This window comes from Sylvia atricapilla, chromosome 22 (genome assembly GCF_009819655.1).
Source record: "Sylvia atricapilla isolate bSylAtr1 chromosome 22, bSylAtr1.pri, whole genome shotgun sequence".
Classification (NCBI taxonomy): Eukaryota; Metazoa; Chordata; class Aves; order Passeriformes; family Sylviidae; genus Sylvia; species Sylvia atricapilla.
Window position 1 is genome coordinate 6,398,741 of NC_089161.1, and position 18,451 is coordinate 6,417,191.

Below are 18,451 nucleotides of genomic sequence, written 5' to 3' on the forward strand. Positions count from 1 at the left end.
GAAAGAGGGGGTTTAGAGGGGGGAAAAAAAGGAAAAAAAAAAAAAAAAAAAGGACTGGGAAAGGAGAGAGGGAACGCGATAAAGCTCAGCTCTGTGCTCGGCTCCTCTCCGTTGCTCCTCTGGTTTAAAGTGACTCCGCTTCTTATGGAAACGGAGAGGCGGTATTAGAAGAAGAGGGAAAAAAAAAAAAAAAAAACAACCAAGACACAGAGAGCTTCCTTATCTCATGGAGACAGTTGTCAGGAATCACTTTGACTGAGTCGTTTTGTCTCCATGCTTTTTTTCGCTGTCAAGCAGGCCTCAGGACATGGATCAAAGGAGAGGCGCCGAGCGCTCGCTGAAACTTCTGATCCCTTCTCGGAAGAGACGCGCGAGTGGCAGACAGCTCCTCTCCACATCAAATGGAGGGAGAGGAGAGGGAGCACGGGAAGGGAGAGGGAGAGGAGAAGCCGGGAGAGGCTCGGCGAGAGAGCGGAGGCAGCGAGGGGCTGCGGTGCCGCTGCGCAGCTCGGGAAGGGCCGGGGCAGCGTCCCCTCTCTGTGTCCCCATCGGGAGCAGATGTCCCCCCGTGTCCTCCCGAGGGTCACCTGCGGCGGGGGTGGCTCCGGAGGGTCCCCAGGGCTGCCCCGAGCCGGGCAGGAGCTGCGGCCTGAGGGGACAGCCCGGGGACACCTCAGCGCTGGCCTGGCGGGTGAATTCCTGCCCGAAACACATCGGTCTGGCCTCTTTCTGCTCGGTCCCGCGAACCGCTCCTTGTGATTCCCCCAAACAGCCCCTCCACGTCTGTATTCCCTGTTTCCCCAAAGCCCACAGCCGGGCTCATCTCCTAAATCCCCCGTGGTTTCCCAAAACAGCCCCTCCATGTCCGTATTCCCTCCTTGCCCTCAATCCTGCAAACCACTGATTTCCCCGTGATTTTCCTTATGACTCCCCAAAATGACCCCTCCGTGCCGGCATTCCCTCTTTCGCTTTCACCCCACCGCCGGGCGAATTGCCCGAATTCCCCGTGGTTTCCCCCAGCAGCCCCCTGTGCCGGCATTCCCTCCTTCCCCAGCCCCGTGATCTCCCGGCACGTGTCTGCCCCGGCCCCGCGCCCTGCGAGGCTCACGGCCGCTTTCGGGTGCTCATTCCCCGAGACCAGATCCCCCTCATCTCCCATGGGGACGGGGTTAGGGGCGAGCTGGGCTCTGATCCCGCTGTGCTCGCCCCCAGCCCGGCTGGGATCGGCTCTCTGCAGCCCCGCGTTAAAGCGGCCCCGGCCCGGGCTGTCCGAGGGGCAGCGGCGGCTGGGGGCGGCTGAGGCCCCGCAGCTCCCGGAGATTTCCCGGCACGTCCAGCCCCAGGCAACGGGGAGACCCCGGCGTGGAGCGGACCCCGCACCGGGAGCCGGCCCGGCCTTCCCTGCGGCTGTCACTTCTCCCCGCTCGGCACTTCCCTGGGAATGCACGGCTCCTGCCCGGGCCTGGCACCCCAGACTGTCTGACCCACACTGCAGGGCCCTTCCCTGCTCCTGCCAGGTCCTGGCACCCCAAACTGTCCCAGCCGACATCACAGGGCCCTTCCCTGGCACCCAAACTGCCTGAGCACACACTGCAGGGCCCTTCCCTGGCACCCAAACTGCCTGAACACACCCTGCAGGGCCCTTCCCTGGCACCCAAACTGCCTGAGCACACACTGCAGGGCCATTCCCTGGCAGCCCAGACTGTCGGAGCACACATCCCGGAGCCATTCCCTGCTCCTGCCCCATCCCTGGGGTGGTGGAAGGGTCACTCCGGACTCTCTGGAAGCTGACGCGACCCCAAACTCTCCCCCACTTCACACCAAAACTCAGCCCAGAATCCTTTTCGGATTCATCTCATCCCATAAACCTGTCCTGAGGCTTTGGGATTGCACAGCCCTCCCGAGCATCTCCCCGGGATGTTCCGGGGTGGGTACAGCCCCCAGAGTCCTCCATGTGCTGCCGCCTCTCCAGCAGTGATCCCAGCCGGGATGGGAGGCAGTGGGAATTTCCCTCTCCTTAGCGAGGGAGGCAAAGGCAAGGGAAAATCAACCCCAGAGAGTGCTGACCCCTCTCAGACAGCCCGGAACTCCGGGACGGGACTCACTGTCCCCTGCCCATCCTCCCCGGGCAGCGATTCCCGAGCTGGGACAAGCTGGAATGTCTCCGGGAGAGCCCCGGGCCACCGCCGCTCCCGGCCGCTGTCCCGGGGATGGACCCCGCCGGGCACACAGCGACGGGCCCCTGGGCGCTGGATCCCGGCCCGCGGCACAACGCGCTGCGCTGGATTGTCCCTGCCGGGATGGTTCTCCCCTGGCGGGGCACAGCTGGAGCACAGCTGGATTGAACAGGCACAGCTGGAACGCGCGCCCCGGGAACGCGCACCCCGGGAATGCGGCTCGTGCCGCCGCCTCCCAATCCCGATTATTTATTCCTTTCGTTGCATTCCTCCCCTCTAAACTTCCCCTTTCTCTCGCTCCCCGCACTCCGGGGCCATCGCGGGCCGGGGCTGGCCGGGAACGGGGGCGGATGGTCCTTTTACCCCCGCCGCTGTCCCGAGCTGCCTCAGGAACCAGCACAAATCCTCCCGGCCAAGCCCCGCTCCCCGACCCCGAGCGGGGACCAGGCAGGGCCCGGAGGAGAGGGGGCAAAGCCCCGCCAGTCCTGACCGGCTTGCGGCAGGAATTCAGCAATTCCCGAATTCAGGAGCTCCTGTCCCATCCACCCTGCTCCGGCTTGGCTCCCACCGCCACGGCGAGGTCTGGCCGGGGGGGAGGTTTGAAGGTTTTGGGGACAGATTTACTGTCGGAGCCCTGCGTGCCTTGAATTCAACACCTGGGGGTTGATCGGGCACCGCCACAACTCCCCGCGGGTCTCCTTCCTGCAGCCAGCGCTCGCCTTCTTCTCCTCGGGGTTTTCCCCACGTTTCTCCTCCTGTTTGTCCCTTTTCCCTCCCCGGTTTGCGGTGCCTCGGGGCCCGATCCTGGGCGCACCAAAGGCAGCGCCAAAATCCCCGCGGGATCCCAGGCTCGGGAATGGGCTGTTCGCTCCCAAATCCTCCCGTGTTCCCCATATTTTCCTGTCTCAGTAACACATCAACCTCTGGAGTGGGAATCGCACGGGGACGAGCGCAGAACTCGGGTGAAGGGAATAAAATCCAGAAAATCCCGCCTTGTTTTGTTCCCGCTCGGTTCCCAGTGCGACGGGAGCACCCCAATGAACGGAGGGAACTCACGGAACCTCAGCACGGAGAGCGGAGAGGCCCCCGGCTGTGAATTCCCCCCTTCCCAGCCTCCTGGGAGCCGCCGGGAATCAGGCGGATCAGGCCGGATCTGTTTTCACACGGGAAGAATGTTCCCCGCTGCCCTTCTCCCGGTGCCGGCAGCAGAGGCGTCAAACTGACAACAGCAGATGCGCTTTGCTCGGTGAAATGGATCCCCCAAAGCGCCGGGAACTGCGGAGGAAAAGCGGGCAGCTTTCCTGCCTGGCCAGGTTAAAAGTTTAGGGAGACGGAGGCCAAACACCGAGCGGCTTTTCCCAGGGGTGATGATGCCGGGTCCCTTTGCCGGCCGCGGGGACACGGGGATGTGGCACAGTCCCGGGGAGCCCGGGCAGGGATGGATGGGTGGATGGAGGGATGGATGGATGGATGGATGGATGGATGGATGGATGGATGGATGGATGGATGGATGGATGGAGGGATGGATGGATGGATGGATGGATGGATGGATGGATGGATGGATGGATGGAGGGAGGGAGGGATGGATGGATGGATGGATGGATGGATGGAGGGATGGATGGATGGATGGATGGATGGATGGATGGATGGAGGGATGGATGGATGGATGGATGGATGGATGGATGGATGGATGGATGGATGGATGGAAGGATGGATGGAGGGATGGATGGATGGAAGGATGGATGGAGGGATGGATGGATGGAAGGATGGATGGATGGATGGAAGGATGGATGGAGGGATGGATGGATGGAAGGATGGATGGAGGGATGGATGGATGGATGGAAGGATGGATGGAGGGATGGATGGGTGGATGGATGGATGGATGGATGGATGGAGGGATGGATGGATGGATGGAGGGATGGATGGATGGATGGATGGATGGATGGATGGATGGATGGATGGAAGGATGGATGGAGGGATGGATGGATGGAAGGATGGATGGAGGGATGGATGGATGGAAGGATGGATGGAGGGATGGATGGATGGATGGATGGAAGGATGGATGGAGGGATGGATGGGTGGATGGATGGATGGATGGATGGATGGAGGGATGGATGGATGGATGGAGGGATGGATGGATGGATGGATGGATGGATGGATGGATGGATGGATGGATGGATGGATGGATGGGGACGCCGGGGAAGGGCTCAGGAGCCTCTGGAGGAACGGGAAGGCCACGGGATGCGCAGGGCAGAGAGGGGAAGGAGCGATGGGAAGGGGAGGCGCGGGCAGCCCCCGGTGGGGGTCAGGGAGGAGGCAGGAACACGGCCCTACACCCGGATAAGCCGGGAAATGAATCCTGATCCGGCCAAAACCAAGGCTGGAAAATTCGAGCGAGAGAAGGGTCTCCTTTCAGGGAAACGGGGAATCCTTAATGCTTCCTCCCTCAGCAACTGTAATGCCAGGATGTTCCCAATCTGCTTTGAGGGATGGAAAGATTAAGAATAATAAAAAAATTGCAATAAAATATGTGTGAACGAGGGGGTAATTGTGGACAAATGCAGCATTCAAATTCATTTTTCAGCTCTTTTACACACCATTTCAATCTTATTTTCTGCTTGTTAATGAGATCTTGTTGGTTGGGGTGGGCACGGCTGCCCAGTATCGCTCGGGTAATTGCACATAATTTTCTCTCTACCAGTGATTTGCATCAGATTTTTTTTTTCTAATTCTTTGCTATTTAAACCCCCTCCTCCCTTCCCCCCCCTCCCCAAATCTCATCCTCTCCTCCCCTTCTTTCTTCCCCTCCCCTTTCTCCTGGCCCAGCAAGACTCATTTGGAATGCTTATTACAGGCACAGTGTCTCCGAAAAAAAAAAAAAAAAAAAAAAAGGCACCAGACGGCGACAAGGATTGGTGGCACTGAGGGAAGGGAGAGAGCGTGGCCTCTGCGGAGCCAGGAGAGATCCCTGGAAATCAGGGATGGAATTCCCAGGGCCAGGAGGGATCCCTGGAACTGAGGGAAGGAATTCCCAGAGCCAGGAGGGATCCCTGGAACTGAGGAAGGGATTCCCAGGGCCAGGAGGGATCCCAAACCCAGTGACAAACCCGGGCCCGGGAATCCGACCCCAAGCTCCAGATACTGGGAATGAATTTGCTCAGGGAGCAAAAAACTAAAGCCACTGAAAGCCCTGAAGAAAATTAAAGCAACAACTCCGAGGAGGTGAACAAGTTTCTCTTGGCTCTCTGTGTTTCTGGAATTGTCTTAATCCCTGGAGATCCCGCGGGGTTGTTGGGAGATTCCGAGGTCTCAGGAATAACAAGTTCTGGAAGTGCCCGCAACTGCTGCCTTTTAACTCCGCTTTGAGCAGCTCCCCAGCCCCACCTGCCCCAAACGGAGAGTGTTTTGGCTTTGGAGAAGCCCTTCCCGACCCCGATGTGCTGCAGGAACCTCCACACGGATTTAGGGCCCAGATCCCAAAGGGATTACAGCAGGAACTGTAGGAGGCGAAGCAGCGCAAAAAACCCTCCTAAAAACCCACAGAAAAGACACTTGAAAGGGCCGAAGAGACGTGGCAGAGGAGGCTGGGGATGGAAAGCAGCAGAAAATACAGAAAACACTCCAATTTCTCTGCTGTTTGAGGGGATCTCCCAGCATCAGCCAAAGCGGCCTCACTTTTGTCCTGTAATCCTCAGTTTAATTCCCTTATTTCCTCCCCCGGCGCAGCGCACACAGCTCCTGAAGGGCTGGTGGATCCTCACTGAGGCAGGGCTGGACCAAACACCGAGTTTAAGGCCCGGCTGGACGGGGTTTGGAGCCAGCTGGCCTGGTGGAACAGCATCAGCAGAGCTTTAAGGTCCCTCCCTAGCCAAATTCCACGGGATGGTTCAGAGATTCATCAGGATTTGGGTTGTCCCAAACCTTATCCCAGCTCAGGGAGGGACAATTCCAGGCCAGGCCTGGCCCAGGCTGGGCTGGCTGTGAGCTTCCCCTGGGTGAGGGTTTGTTTTTCCTGCCAGGATGAGGCAAGGTCTGGCTCGGGCTGTCCCAGGGCCTGGCCCTGTTCTCCTGGAGCTCAGGGAGGACCCCCAAATAACCGGGGAATGATTCCTCTGTGGGATGGAAACCTGGGGATATTTACAGGGTGTTTATGGGATCCCAAGGCAGGCACAGCCTCGGTTTCCAGCCCACTCCTGCCAGGGAGGGTGAGGAAGAAGCTGCAGGAATCCCCCTCTGGTTATGGAATTCCTCTCTCCTTGTTTAACGTTCCTCAGGAGCTCAGCAGCTCCAGGGATTTGGGATTTTGGCAGTGCCAGCCTGGGGACAGCTCTGGGCCAGCCCAGCCGGGCTGGGGACAGCTCTGGGCCAGCCCAGCCTGTTTGGGGGGCAGGGGGGATGTTCCTGCTGCACCTTCCAAGCTCCCGGGGGATGACACGGGAGCACATCCCGACAGCTGCCAGGGACATCAGGCAGCTGAGCCCCACAGGGACCTGCCCGAAATCCCCCTCTGCCCGAGGCTGTCCCAGCACAGATCCATCCCAAACCCCTGCCCCAAACCCCTGCTCACTCCAAAACATCTGCTCCATCCCCAGTCCTTGCTCCATCCCAAATTCCTACTTGGGTCACTCTCCTGAAGGTCCTGGAAGGGGCAGGACCTGAGCCACCACTCTGGGTCCTGGTTTAATCCTGTGGGATTCGCTGCTGGTTCCATCTTGGGAAGGGTTTGGGATTTGGGAACGGTGTTAGCACGGCCTGGTGGGTTGGGGGTCACCCAGTCCTGTTTCTCCCATCCTCACTGAAGGAATTTCCTTTCCCTCCCCGTCTCCTGCTCTGCCACTGGGGAGGGTCCCCACGGGAACTGGGAGGGGGCGGAACTGGGAGTGGCCAAAGGGACATCCCACAGCAGGGAATGTCCCCATTCCCAGGGCACAGACTGGGACAGTCACTGGGAAGGAGTCGGGAAGCGGGGTCTGGCATTGGCCAACAGCTGCATTGAGCAGCACCTGGGTTTCCATTATTACTATTATTGTCACGATCATCACAATCATTATCATTATCATCATTATCACTGTATTTTACTCCATTCTCAGTTACTGAACTCTCCTTATCTCAACACAAACCCCACAAAGTTTGACGTTGGTTGTCTCCCATTCCAGGGCTGGGAGTGAGGAACGGGGGCTGGACAAGGAGCTGGGTCAGGCGGAACTTCCAGCGGGGTTTGACCTGCCCCACCTCGGCCCAGCCAGGCTGGGGTTTTCGGGGAAAGTGGCACAAAATCCATCGCTGTGGGATGAAAACGGGAGCTGAAAACGCCCAGCTGAGCCCTGGGACTGAGGCAGAACAGCCTGGGGAAAGCCGAGAGGCTCCAGCAGCTGAGCCGGGCTTTGTGCCACTGGAAAACAGGGAATTAACAATTCCCAGTGAAGTTTGGGCAGAGCTCCTGCAGGATCTGCTCCGGAGGGGGAGCACAGCCCGGGGGATGAGCCTGAAGGGCCCACCCCAAATCCCTGTTTTCTGTTTGGGAATGGGGACACCACAGTGGCCACCCCAAATCCCTGTTTTCTCTTTGGGAACAGGAATGCCGTGGTTCCCAAATTCCTGCTCCACCCCAAATCTCTGCTCGCTCCCTAATTCCTGCTGCATCCCAAATCCCCTTTTTCTCTTTGGGAATGGGAACAGCGCTCTTCTCCTCCCAGATTCCAGCTGCCAGCACAGCCTGTGGACACCCATTCCAGGGGTAACCGGATAGGGAGAAAAAGCCGAGAGCTGCCGGGCCCCTCTCCTTGTCCAAAGTGCCAAGAAATCTCCTGCTGCTGCTGCTGCTGCCACGGGGGAAACGAGAAACCGGGCCAGAGACAAACAGCCACCATCCTCAGCTCCCAGCTCGGTTTTTCCCACCTCCTGAACTCCCTCTTTCCCTCTGGCTGATCCTTCCCCCTGCAGAGAGGAACTCTGGCCAGTGGAGAGGGTGGAACCGTGCTGGGATTTCCCTCAGCACAATTAATAAATTACCCAGAGCACCCCATAAAGAGACCTCCCAAAACTTCCCTAAAAGAGGACAAATCCAGGAATTCTTCATCCCACTGGGAGCATTTCTCATCTCCTTCCACTAGGAACAGCAGAGGGCTTGGAAAGGCAGGAATTTTTGATCAGGGAATGCAAAGCAGCCACAAAATAACCTGGGTAAGGCTCTCTGTGCACAAAGGGAGCAGATGAATTTCCACGCCGATATCTTGGCCCTCACATGATTAAAAGCATCGGGAAAATGGGAATCTCCTCTTCCTGGGGGTGCAAAGCTCTCTTTTCTTCAGGCCTGCCAGATAAAGGATCCTCTCTTTCCCATACAAAGGGCTTATGGGCTCAGGGATATCTGTCCCCAGCCTGAGCCTGGGGGCAGGGGAATTTGGGATTGGGATAAGCGGAGGAAAAGCCACGGTCTGGTCCTTTCAACCAGCCCCTGATTCCGTGGGACTGGGCAGGAGAGGATGAAGGGAAATGGAAATTGCAGGATGGCCTTCTCTGTGCCTGGGGCTCATCCCAGGCATCTCATCCCTGCCTTATTCCGTGGGGATAAATTGCACTTGGGATCATCTGAGTTAATCCTGGGCCCTGGCCCAGCTAACCCGGGCCTGCCTTTGAATCCCAGGCTGTATCCGCCGAGCCCGAGCCCAGTGCTCTCAGAAATCCCTTGTCAGAGGGATATCTGCCTATTCCCCCCCAAATGTCCCTGTTTGGAGCAATATCCAGCCCTGTGCCAGTCACATTTCAATATTTTCCCATTCAGCCCCATGCCAGTTACATTTCAGTATTTTTCCATCCAGCCAGTCAATATTTCAATATTTCCCCATGCAGCCCCGTGTCAGTCACATATCAGATTTTCCCATTCTGCCTCACGCCAGTCACATTTTAACATTTTCCCATTCAAAGCCAAAACTGAGGGGTTTTTACCATTCCAGAGAAGCTGCAAAAATTCCCATTCTCCACTGACATTCCATGTTTGTTCTCACACTCCAGAGATCCTGAACTGCTGAACCTGAACATCCACGTCCCCTGGTGTCCCTGATTGTTGGACTCTTCTCCAAACCCCTGAAGCTTTTGCATTTCAAGTGCTCACCTCATTTCTCCTCCTGATTGCAAATTATTTTGGTTTCCCATCCTAAATTAACAGATCCCTCTGAAACAACTGCTGCCCTTCACACAACTCCATATCCCACAAGTGACTGAGAGTGGGAAAAAATGGGATTTGGTGTCCCTCGGGATAAGGACAAGTCCTGGCTGCTCATTTTCAGCTCCCGCTGAAAACAAAGGTGAGCTTGGAAACTCCTTTCCTCGTCCGCAGCTCACCCACGCCTTGTGCAGAGCACCAGCAGGACTGTCTGCACGAGATTCCCAAAATTAACCCCAAATCTCCATCTCTGAGCTCAGATCCACGGCCCAGCCAGACCCGGACTCGCTCCAGGCTGTGCCTGGATCAGCCAGCCGGGATGAATTGTGGAGTCGACCCTCAGGTGTGATCCCTCTCCTTGGGTCAAACCCCCCAGCGGCGAGGGGCTGCCCCGGCTCTGGGGTGGTTTTGGGAGGTGCTCCAGGTGTTGGTGATCCCCTCACCCGACCTGGCTGTGGGAACGGCCAGTGTGGGCTCAGGACAGAGCTGCTGTCCATGGATCCATGGATCCTGCCCCTCCATCATTCCCACAGGGATCCATGGATCCTGCCCTCTCCATCATTCCTTAATGGATCCATGGATCCTGCCCCTCCATCATTCCCGTGGGGATCCATGGATCCTGCCCCTCCATCATTCCCATGGGGATCCATGGATCCTGCCCTCTCCATTATCCTCACAGGGATCCATGGATCCTGCCCCTCCATCATTCCTTAATGGATCCATGGATCCTGCCCCTCCATCATTCCCATGGGGATCCATGGATCCTAACCCTCTTTCATTCCCAAGGATCCATGGATCCTGCCCGTCCATCATTCCCTCAGGGATCCATGGATCCTGCCCCTCCATCATTCCCTCATGGATCCATGGATCCTGACCCTCTATCATTCCCACAGGGATCCATGGATCCTGCCCCATGGCTCATCCCAGCTCCTCCAGGACCTTGTGAGACCTTTGATGAGGATGGGACGGGAATTTGAGAAGGGCAAGAGGAACTGGGACACCTCCGATGGAGAGAATTCCCAAGGGAAGCGCGTACTTCCAGATCTCGGCCTTGAGAATCCATCCAGGATTTCAGCTTAAATGTTCAGCTCATTAACAAATTAACTAATTGCCCTCCCTGGGCTGCCCGCAGGAACTCCTGACCACATCCACATCCACAGGCACGCCGAGAGGCGCGGTGCCGGCTCCCGCAGGTGTCCCCGCTCCCGGGCCCGGCGCGGACGGGCACGTACCTGCGGGGAGAGGCCGTTGCTGACGGGGTTCATGTGGTTGGCGGGGGCTGCGGCGTTCATGAAGCTCTCGGAGTAGCTGGAGAAGCTGTGCCGGGCGCCGTAGGCAGAGCCGGAGTCGGCGGCGGCGGCCAGCCCGCCCTGGTGCATGGTGGAGGGCGGCAGCGGCTGCGGCCGGTGCACGGTGCTGCCGCCGTCTGCGGGGACACAGGGACACAACGGGCTGGGATCTCCCCGGGAAAGCCCCGGGAAAACCCTGCGGAACCCCCGGGAAAGCCACAGAAACCCCCAGGAAAACCCCAGGAAACCCCCAAGGAAGGCCCCAAGGAAACCCCCAGGAGACCCCCGGGAAAACCCCAGGAAACTCTCAGAAAATCCCCAGGAAAAACCTGAGAAATTCCTGGGAAACCTCCAGGAAACTCCCAGAAAACCTCTGGGAATGCCATGGTGGCCACCCCAAATCCCCATTTTCTATTTGCGAATGGGAATACTGCAGTGCTCACACCAAAGGAAACCCCAGGAAAATCCCCGGAAATTCCTGAGAAACCCCCAGGAAACCCCCAGGAAACCCTGGCAAAGCCCCAGGAAATTCCTGGGAAACCCCAGGAACGCTGGCTCGGCCATCCCCAGACCCAGCAGCTCTGCGCTTTGCCAAGCTGGGGGGAAATGTTTGGGGTTTTCACTTTGTTTTCCCCCCAAAGAGAAGCCGTCAACTCCCTGGTAAAGGGCAAAGGTGTGTGGAATTAACTATTCCACCCACAGGAATATCCCTGCCACTGAACCCTGGGACACAGATTTACCCAGGAGGAGGGAGCGCCCACACAGCCCAACATTTACAAGACAGCTGGAATTGACAATATTCCTTCCAGTGGAATATCCTGAACCCCAGGATGGAGATTTACCCAGGGGTCACCCACACAACCCCCAATTTACTGGGGTGTGCTCCTTGTTCAAAACTCCAGCCGAGGGACACGGGGACACAGCAGGAGAGACAGAGGAGAAAATGGGGGAATTTCCATTGACTTGAGGAAAAAACCTGATTTTCCCAACTAAAGGAAAACCACAGGAGACTCACAACCATCCCATCCACGGGCAGGATGTCACAGAGCAGAAAGGCCCGAGGAGAGGATCACGGAGTGGTTTGGGAGGCACCCACAGCCCATCCCTGTGGGAATGCGCTCCCACACCTGAGCAAGTGTTTCCAAATGAGAAAAGGGGGTTCAGTTTTACCCCTGACTTTTGAAAAGAAGCACCAGAACTTTCCATTCCTCTCCCATGAGCACCGGCCCAGAGCCAGCACAGGGGCACTGGCTGGGCTTTGGAAATGGTTCTCCAAACCTGTTTCTATTGTCAGCAAACCAATTCGTCCCGCCTGGACCATTAAAAGATGCGCAGAGCTGCTCAGTTGCCTTTTTGGGCGTGCCTTAGCCAGTGCTGAGTTCTATCTGCACCGTGTTCGACTTCTCTTTCTGCTGTCTGATACTGTTCGTTATTTTTGTAATTATTAATTTTATCATTGCCCGTCCAGAGGAGGGCACGAGGCTGGTGAGGGGCTGGGAGCACAAACCCTGTGAGGAATCTGAGGGAGCTGGGGGTGTTTATCCTGGAGAAAAGGAGACTCAGGGGTGACCTTGTCACTCCACAACTCCCTGAAGGTGGCTGTGCTCAGCTGGGGCTGGGCTCTTTCTCCAGCAGCACTGAGAGAACCAGAGGACACAGCGTCGAGCTGAGCCAAGGGGAATATCGGTTGGATATCAGGGAAAGGTTTTTTATGGAAAGAGTGATAAATACTGGAATGTCCTGCCCGGGGAGGTGCTGGAGTCACCGTCCCTGGGTGTGTTTAAAAGCAGACTGGATGTGGCACTGGGGCCAGGGTTTAGTTGAGGTGTCAGGGCTGGGTTGGGCTTCATGATCCTGGAGATCTCTTCCAACCCAGGATTAAAACCTTTTCTTTCACAAAGCATGCCCAGAGAAGTTCTCTCACTATTACTGAGCCACTCTGAGAGGCTGCAGGTCAACCCCCGGACTCGACACATTCCCAGGAGGCCCATCACACCCTGGCCAGTGTAGGATCGTGTCACATCCCGCTCCGGCAGGTTCCCGCACCGCGGCCCGGGGAGGGCAGGAGGGGAAGGGAGGCGGCGGGACTCACCTTGGGAGATGGTGGTGGTGGGGTAGGAGGAGTCGGGCAGCTGGTACGGGGGCAGCGCCGGCATTCCCGTGGGCGGGAAGCCCCCCGGCAGCAGGTGGTTGAAGGCGGCCAGTTGGTTGGCTCCCGCCTGCTTGCGCCAGCGCGCCCTCCGATTGCTGAACCACACCTGGGGGACAGAAAACGGGCAAGGGTGACACCTGAGCAATGCCTGTCACATCTGGGGGACAGAAAATGGGCAAGGGTGACACGAGAGCAATGCCTGTCACACCTGGGGGACAGAAAACGGGCAAGGGTGACACGTGAGCAATGGGTGACACCTGAGGGGACAGAAAACAGCCCATGGGTGACACCTGAGCTCTGACCTGCCACACCTGGGCTGCTCACAGCAACACCTTCTGGCCAAACCCAGGCTCAAGTCCTGCTGGACACAGATTTGGAAATTTCCACCTCCATTCCTAAATTCTCTCTTTGTGCCTGAACCACACCTGGGCGGAGAGGAAAGGCCCCATGGGTGACACCTGAGCAATGCCTGTCACACCTGGGGGACAGAAAACGGGCAAGGGTGACACCTGAGCAATGGGTGACACCTGAGCAATGTCTGTCACACCTGAGGGGACAGAAAACACCCCATGGTGACACCTGAGCAATGGGTGACACCTGAGCAATGCTCCCCATACCTGGAGGGACAGAAAAGAGCTGTGGTGACACCTGAGGGGACAGAAAAGAGCCCGTGGTGACCCCTGAGCTCTGCCCAGCCCGGGCCCGTGTCCCCCGGCATTTCCAGGCCCGCGGGACGGACAGGGATAACGGGGTTTGTGTGTCCCGGGGAGATGCTCCTCCGCCACCTGGCCGAGCCTCCTTATCTGCCGAGGCTGGGAATTCTGCCGCAGGATTAAGGGCCATAATAGCGGCCCTGTTAGCAGGGATAAATAGCCAGATTAGCATCGTGCTGGCGCTGTTAGACAAGCTCAGGAGATAGAACCGCCCCGCAGGGAGTTCGGGGGGCTCAGCTCCTCCGGCTGTGTGTGCCGAGCCGTGCCGTGCCGAGCCGGTCTGCCAGAGCTCTGGGGCCTCTGCCTTAAAATAAACCCGGCCTGAGCTCCGGGACAAGGCTGGGCTCAGCTCCGCTGCAGCCACCAGCCTCCACAGGAGGGGTTTTAAATGCACCTGGCTGCCCCGGTGCGCTTTAGCGGGGCAATCTCCCTTTCTGCAGGTAAAAAGGGCTGCCCCGGTCTGTTTTATCAGGGCATTCTCCCCTCTGTGGGTAAAAAGGCCTTCCTGAGGGTTCTATCTGCGGCAATCTCCCTTCTGCAGGGTAAAAAGAGCTGCCCCGGTGTTTTATTTGGGTCAGTCTGTCTTCTGCAGGGTAAAAGAGCTGCCCCACTGTGTTTCATCAGGGGCAATCTCCCATTCTGCAGGGTAAAAAGGCCTTCCTGAGGGTAATATCTGGGGCAATCTCCATTCTGCAGGGAAAAAGAGCTGCCCAGGTGTTATATTTGGGCCAGTCTCCCCTCTGTGGGGTAAAAAGGCCTTCCCGAGCTGTCTCCTGGGCCGGGTTTGTGTCATTCCGTCAGGGAGGCTCAGGCCCGTTGTGGTTGGGGTTCACGAGGATAAACTTTCAAGCCAGATGAGAACGCAGCTGCTGGGCTTTGGGAGGCCTCGAGAGCTGCAAAACACGATTGAATTTCACAGCAACGAGAAAAAAATGGAACAAAAATCAAGAGTGGGGGGAAACTCCCCCTGCCTCCACCAGGCTCCCAAGCTGCTCAGCCTCAGAGCAGGAGCTGGGCTCACAAATGGGTTCCCACACCTCGGGGGCCAACCCAAACTCCTTCCCCAGACCCCACTGAACCAACCCCAGACTCACCCAAATTCTGCAGAACCAGCCCCAAACTCCTTCCCAAATCCTGCTGAAAAAACCCCAACCTCCTTCCCAGACACGGCAGAACCAACCCCAAACTCCTTCCCAAATCCTGCTGAAAAAAACCCCAAACTCCTTCCCACACACGGCAGAACCGTGGTGCCACAAGCCCCAAACAGGATCCAGATCTTAACGTGGGCACCTTTGTATCGAGTTCCCTATAAATGATCCCACATTCCTGGGTGTTTTTCTTGCTGGAAAAGGCAATTTTCAGTCAGGGAGTTCTGGATTCTGTTTGTGCCTGCTGGGAAGTGCCCCCTGAGCTTCCCCCTGGGATCGTTTTGGGGTTCCCTGGATCTATTCCTCATTTCCTGGGGTGCTGTTTGATCAAACCCCACTTGTGGGGTTGTTTTGGGGTTCCCTGTCTCTGTCCCCATTTCCCATGGTGCTGTTTGATCAAACCCCACTTGTGGGGTTGTTTTGGGGTTCTCTGGCTCTGTCTCCATTTCCTGAGGTTGTTTTGGGGGTTGTTTGATCAAACCCCACTCGTGGAGTGGTTTTGGGGTTCCCTGGCTCTGTCCCCAGTCCCCGGGGTGCTGTTTCCCCAAACCCCATTTCTGGGATTGTTTTGGGGTTCCCTGGCTCTGTCCCCATTTCCCATGGTGCTGTTTGCCCAAACCCCATTTCTGGGATTGTTTTGGGATTCTATGGCTCTGTTCCCATTTCCTGAGGTTGTTTTGGGGGCTGTTTGATCAAACCCCACTCATGGGGTGGTTTTGGGGTTCCCTGGCTCTGTCCCCAGTCCCCGGGGTGCCGTTTGCCCAAACCCCATTTCTGGGATTGTTTTGGGGTTCCCTGGCTCTGTCCCCAGTCCCCGGGGTGCCGTTTGCCCAGACCCCGCTCTCAGGGGCTGTGGTGGCTCAGGCAGTGCCCAGGGCCGGGCAGCCCCTGGTTTCAGGCTGGTTTTTACACAATGAAGACAAGAATCCCGCGGTTCCCCGGGTGCCCTCGGTGTCAGTGCCGGCCCCGGGAGGTTTGTGGGGCCCTGGCAGGTCCTTGGCACTGAAGCTGTCCTTCCCCAGAGCCGCCCCAGCCTGGCTGTCACCTCCAGCAGGGTGACAGAAATGGGTCACCTCACACCCGTGTGCTGCTCTGGGGCCGCTCCTGGCACCCAAATCCCCCAGATCTGGGACAGGGCTGAGGGGAGAGCACTGAATGAACCCCGAGGCCTGAGGCACTTTGCAATTCATCAGCCCAGTCCCTGGAAGGTTCTGGGAGCAGCACAAAGGAATCAAGAAATAACCTAAATAACCTTTTGTTTGCCCTGGTCATCCCCTGTCGCTTTTTCTTTTATCCTGCACGGGTGCACAATTCCTGTCTGGGGCTGGGGCTGTGGGTCTGCTGTGCTCCTGTCCTGACATTCCCTCCCACTTCACACCGGCAGCGTTTCTGGGACTTCAGGAGACACAATTCACCTTGTCTTTGCGGAGGGAAAGGAGAGAAATAAAACTTCTCCTTGCAGAGGGAAAGAGAGAAAGAAAACTCTTTTGAAGATGAAAAAGAGAGAAGCAAACCTCTTCTGTGGGGAGGAAAAGGAGAGAAATAAAACTTCTCCTTGCAGAGGAAAGGAGAGAAATAAACCTTGTCTTTGAAGAGGAGAAGGAGAGACATAAATCTTCTCCTTGCAGAGGAAAATGAGAGAAATGTTCTCTTTGCCGAGGAAATGGAGAGAAATAAAGCTTCTCCTTGCAGAGAAAAGGGAGAGAAAGGAAAGTTCCCTTTGCAGAGGAGGAGGGGAATAAACCCTGCAGAGGAAAAGGAGAGGAATCTTCTCTTTGCAGAGGAAAAGGAGAGGAATAAACCCTTCTTTGCAAAGGAAAAGGCTGGGGCTGGAGGAGCTCCCAAAAGATCAAGATCCCAGTGCAGAGAGCATCACATGAAACCCAACACCTGAAGCAAAACCATCACCAAGATCCAACTCCAGGCATCGAGAGAGGCAGAGAAACAGAACCCCAGGAATGCAAAAGCCACTCCAGCGATTTCTGACTTCTCCAAGGGTGGGAAAGTTCTTTTTTGTTTTCCCAGCCAAGAGCCAGATGCTGCAAATCCACTCGGGATGAGGTGCTCTGAAAGGAGACGTGGAGTGAGATGTTCTAGGATGGGACAGGAGGACTTGGCTGCCCCGGGGTCTGACTTATGTGATCAAAACACAACTTGGAACAGACTTGTGCTGTTTCATGCCCCGTGTGAGGCGATTTTTGTCTCATTTACACTTTAAATCTGTTCGGGATTAAAATCCACCTGTGTGAGAGCGGCAGCTCCCGTCCCGCTTCCCACACCCGCTGTACTTCCTTTGTTTTATGTGGAGATAAAAGGATACTCGGGATCCTTTTACAGGTAGAGTCACCCTGGGGATGAGCCTTTTTTGGTCTGCAGTGTTTGAGAAGAAAGGGAAGATAAACTCCAAGGGAGAGGATTATCAGGCAAGAAATCCAGTTCCTAATTACGCCCCTCCTGTGACTCCAGGAAAATTGTTGCTTTTGGGATTGAAGGCAACCAATTTGAATCCTCACACAGCCTGTGCATGAGGTTAAACTGAGGATAAACCCCCCATTTTTCACATTTTGGGCGATTTCCACACTCAGCCAGCTGAGATTGAGGCTCTTTCACTGGGAAGGCGCCAGAGCCTTCCGAGGCCTCGGCGTCTGTTGGGGCAGCACAGCCAAACAAACGATAACACCGAAAAATCCACCTGCACCGAAAGAGATTCCCTGGAGCTTCCCACAGAACGCGGCTGGAGGCTGCAGCCCCACGGGCACCGAGGCCTGGCACAAAGCCCCTGATGGGATTTATCTCCCCGTGCAGAGGCAGGGACGTTTCATGGCCCAAACAGGTCGATTCTGCCCCTCGTTTCTAACCCGGAGAAGAAAAAGCAAGAGCCTCTGCAGCTAATGACGTTTGCAATTCCTCCCCTTCCCCCACCTCAAAGGTGGCTCGGGCCTTTTATGCTCATAAATCATTTTATTGGTGGTTGAAATCCCGAGGCTGGAGCAGCTCGCTGTAATGCGAGGTGCACTTCAAAGGGAACCTGCCTTCAGTTCCCGGCTGCTCGGGGTTTATCAGCCCCGAAAGATTCCCCTGCCACGGGATCCTGTTACACCATGGCGAGCCTGGCGTGGAGCCTGGGCCCGCTCCTGCCGCGCTGCGGGAGGAAGAGGAGGAAGAGGAGGAAGTTTGGGGAGTTGCTGGAGTGGTTTCTCCAAGGCTGGGCTTACAAAGGGGTTCCCATGTCTTGGGGGCCAACCCCAAATTCCCTTCCCAGACCCTGCAGAACCAACCTCAAATTCCTGTCCCACATACTGCAGAACCAACCCCAAACTTCCTTCCCCAAACACTGCAGAGCCAACCCCAAACTCCTTCTCAAACACTGCAGAGCCAACCCCAAACGCCTTCTCAAACACTGCAGAACCAACCCCAAACTCCTTCTCAAACACTGCAGAGCCAACCCCAAACTCCTTCCTCAAATCCTGCAAAATCAACCCCAAACTCCCTTCCCAAATCCTGCAGAACCGACCCCAAACTTCCTTCCCAAACACTGCAGAACCAACCCCAAACTCCTTTTCCCAGACCCTGCAGAACAAACCCAGAATTTGGGCTGGCAGCTGTGGAAGGGGCTGGGGGAAGAGCTCAGCAGCAGGAAAATCATCAGCTGCTCGTTCTTCCCAAGAGCAGATCCCTGAGGATTTTCCTGCAGAGCTGGGCCTCGGGCTGTGTCCACAGGCTCTTTTCCATGGGAATGGGAGCACAGCACAGACTGGGAATTTGGGGAAATGCTCCCTAAATTCCTCCTAAATTCTTCCTAAATGG

At 56.7% G+C, this 18,451-nt stretch overlaps 2 protein-coding genes across 3 annotated transcripts in view; one reads left to right on the forward strand and one right to left on the reverse strand.

Annotated features, from left to right (window-relative positions):
* The window catches only part of ALDH4A1 (aldehyde dehydrogenase 4 family member A1), a 157,773-nt gene that overhangs the window by 80,192 nt on the left and 59,130 nt on the right, over positions 1-18,451 (forward strand). The gene's annotated exons all lie outside the window — the stretch shown is intronic.
* The window catches only part of PAX7 (paired box 7), a 102,561-nt gene that overhangs the window by 27,445 nt on the left and 56,665 nt on the right, over positions 1-18,451 (reverse strand). For both annotated transcript variants that reach the window (XM_066334416.1, XM_066334417.1), the window contains exons 6-7: positions 12,724-12,889; positions 10,575-10,768 (exon numbers count right to left, since the gene is read on the reverse strand). In XM_066334416.1, coding sequence (XP_066190513.1) covers positions 10,575-10,768; positions 12,724-12,889 — 360 coding nt within the window. The remainder of the gene's footprint in view (positions 1-10,574; positions 10,769-12,723; positions 12,890-18,451) is intronic.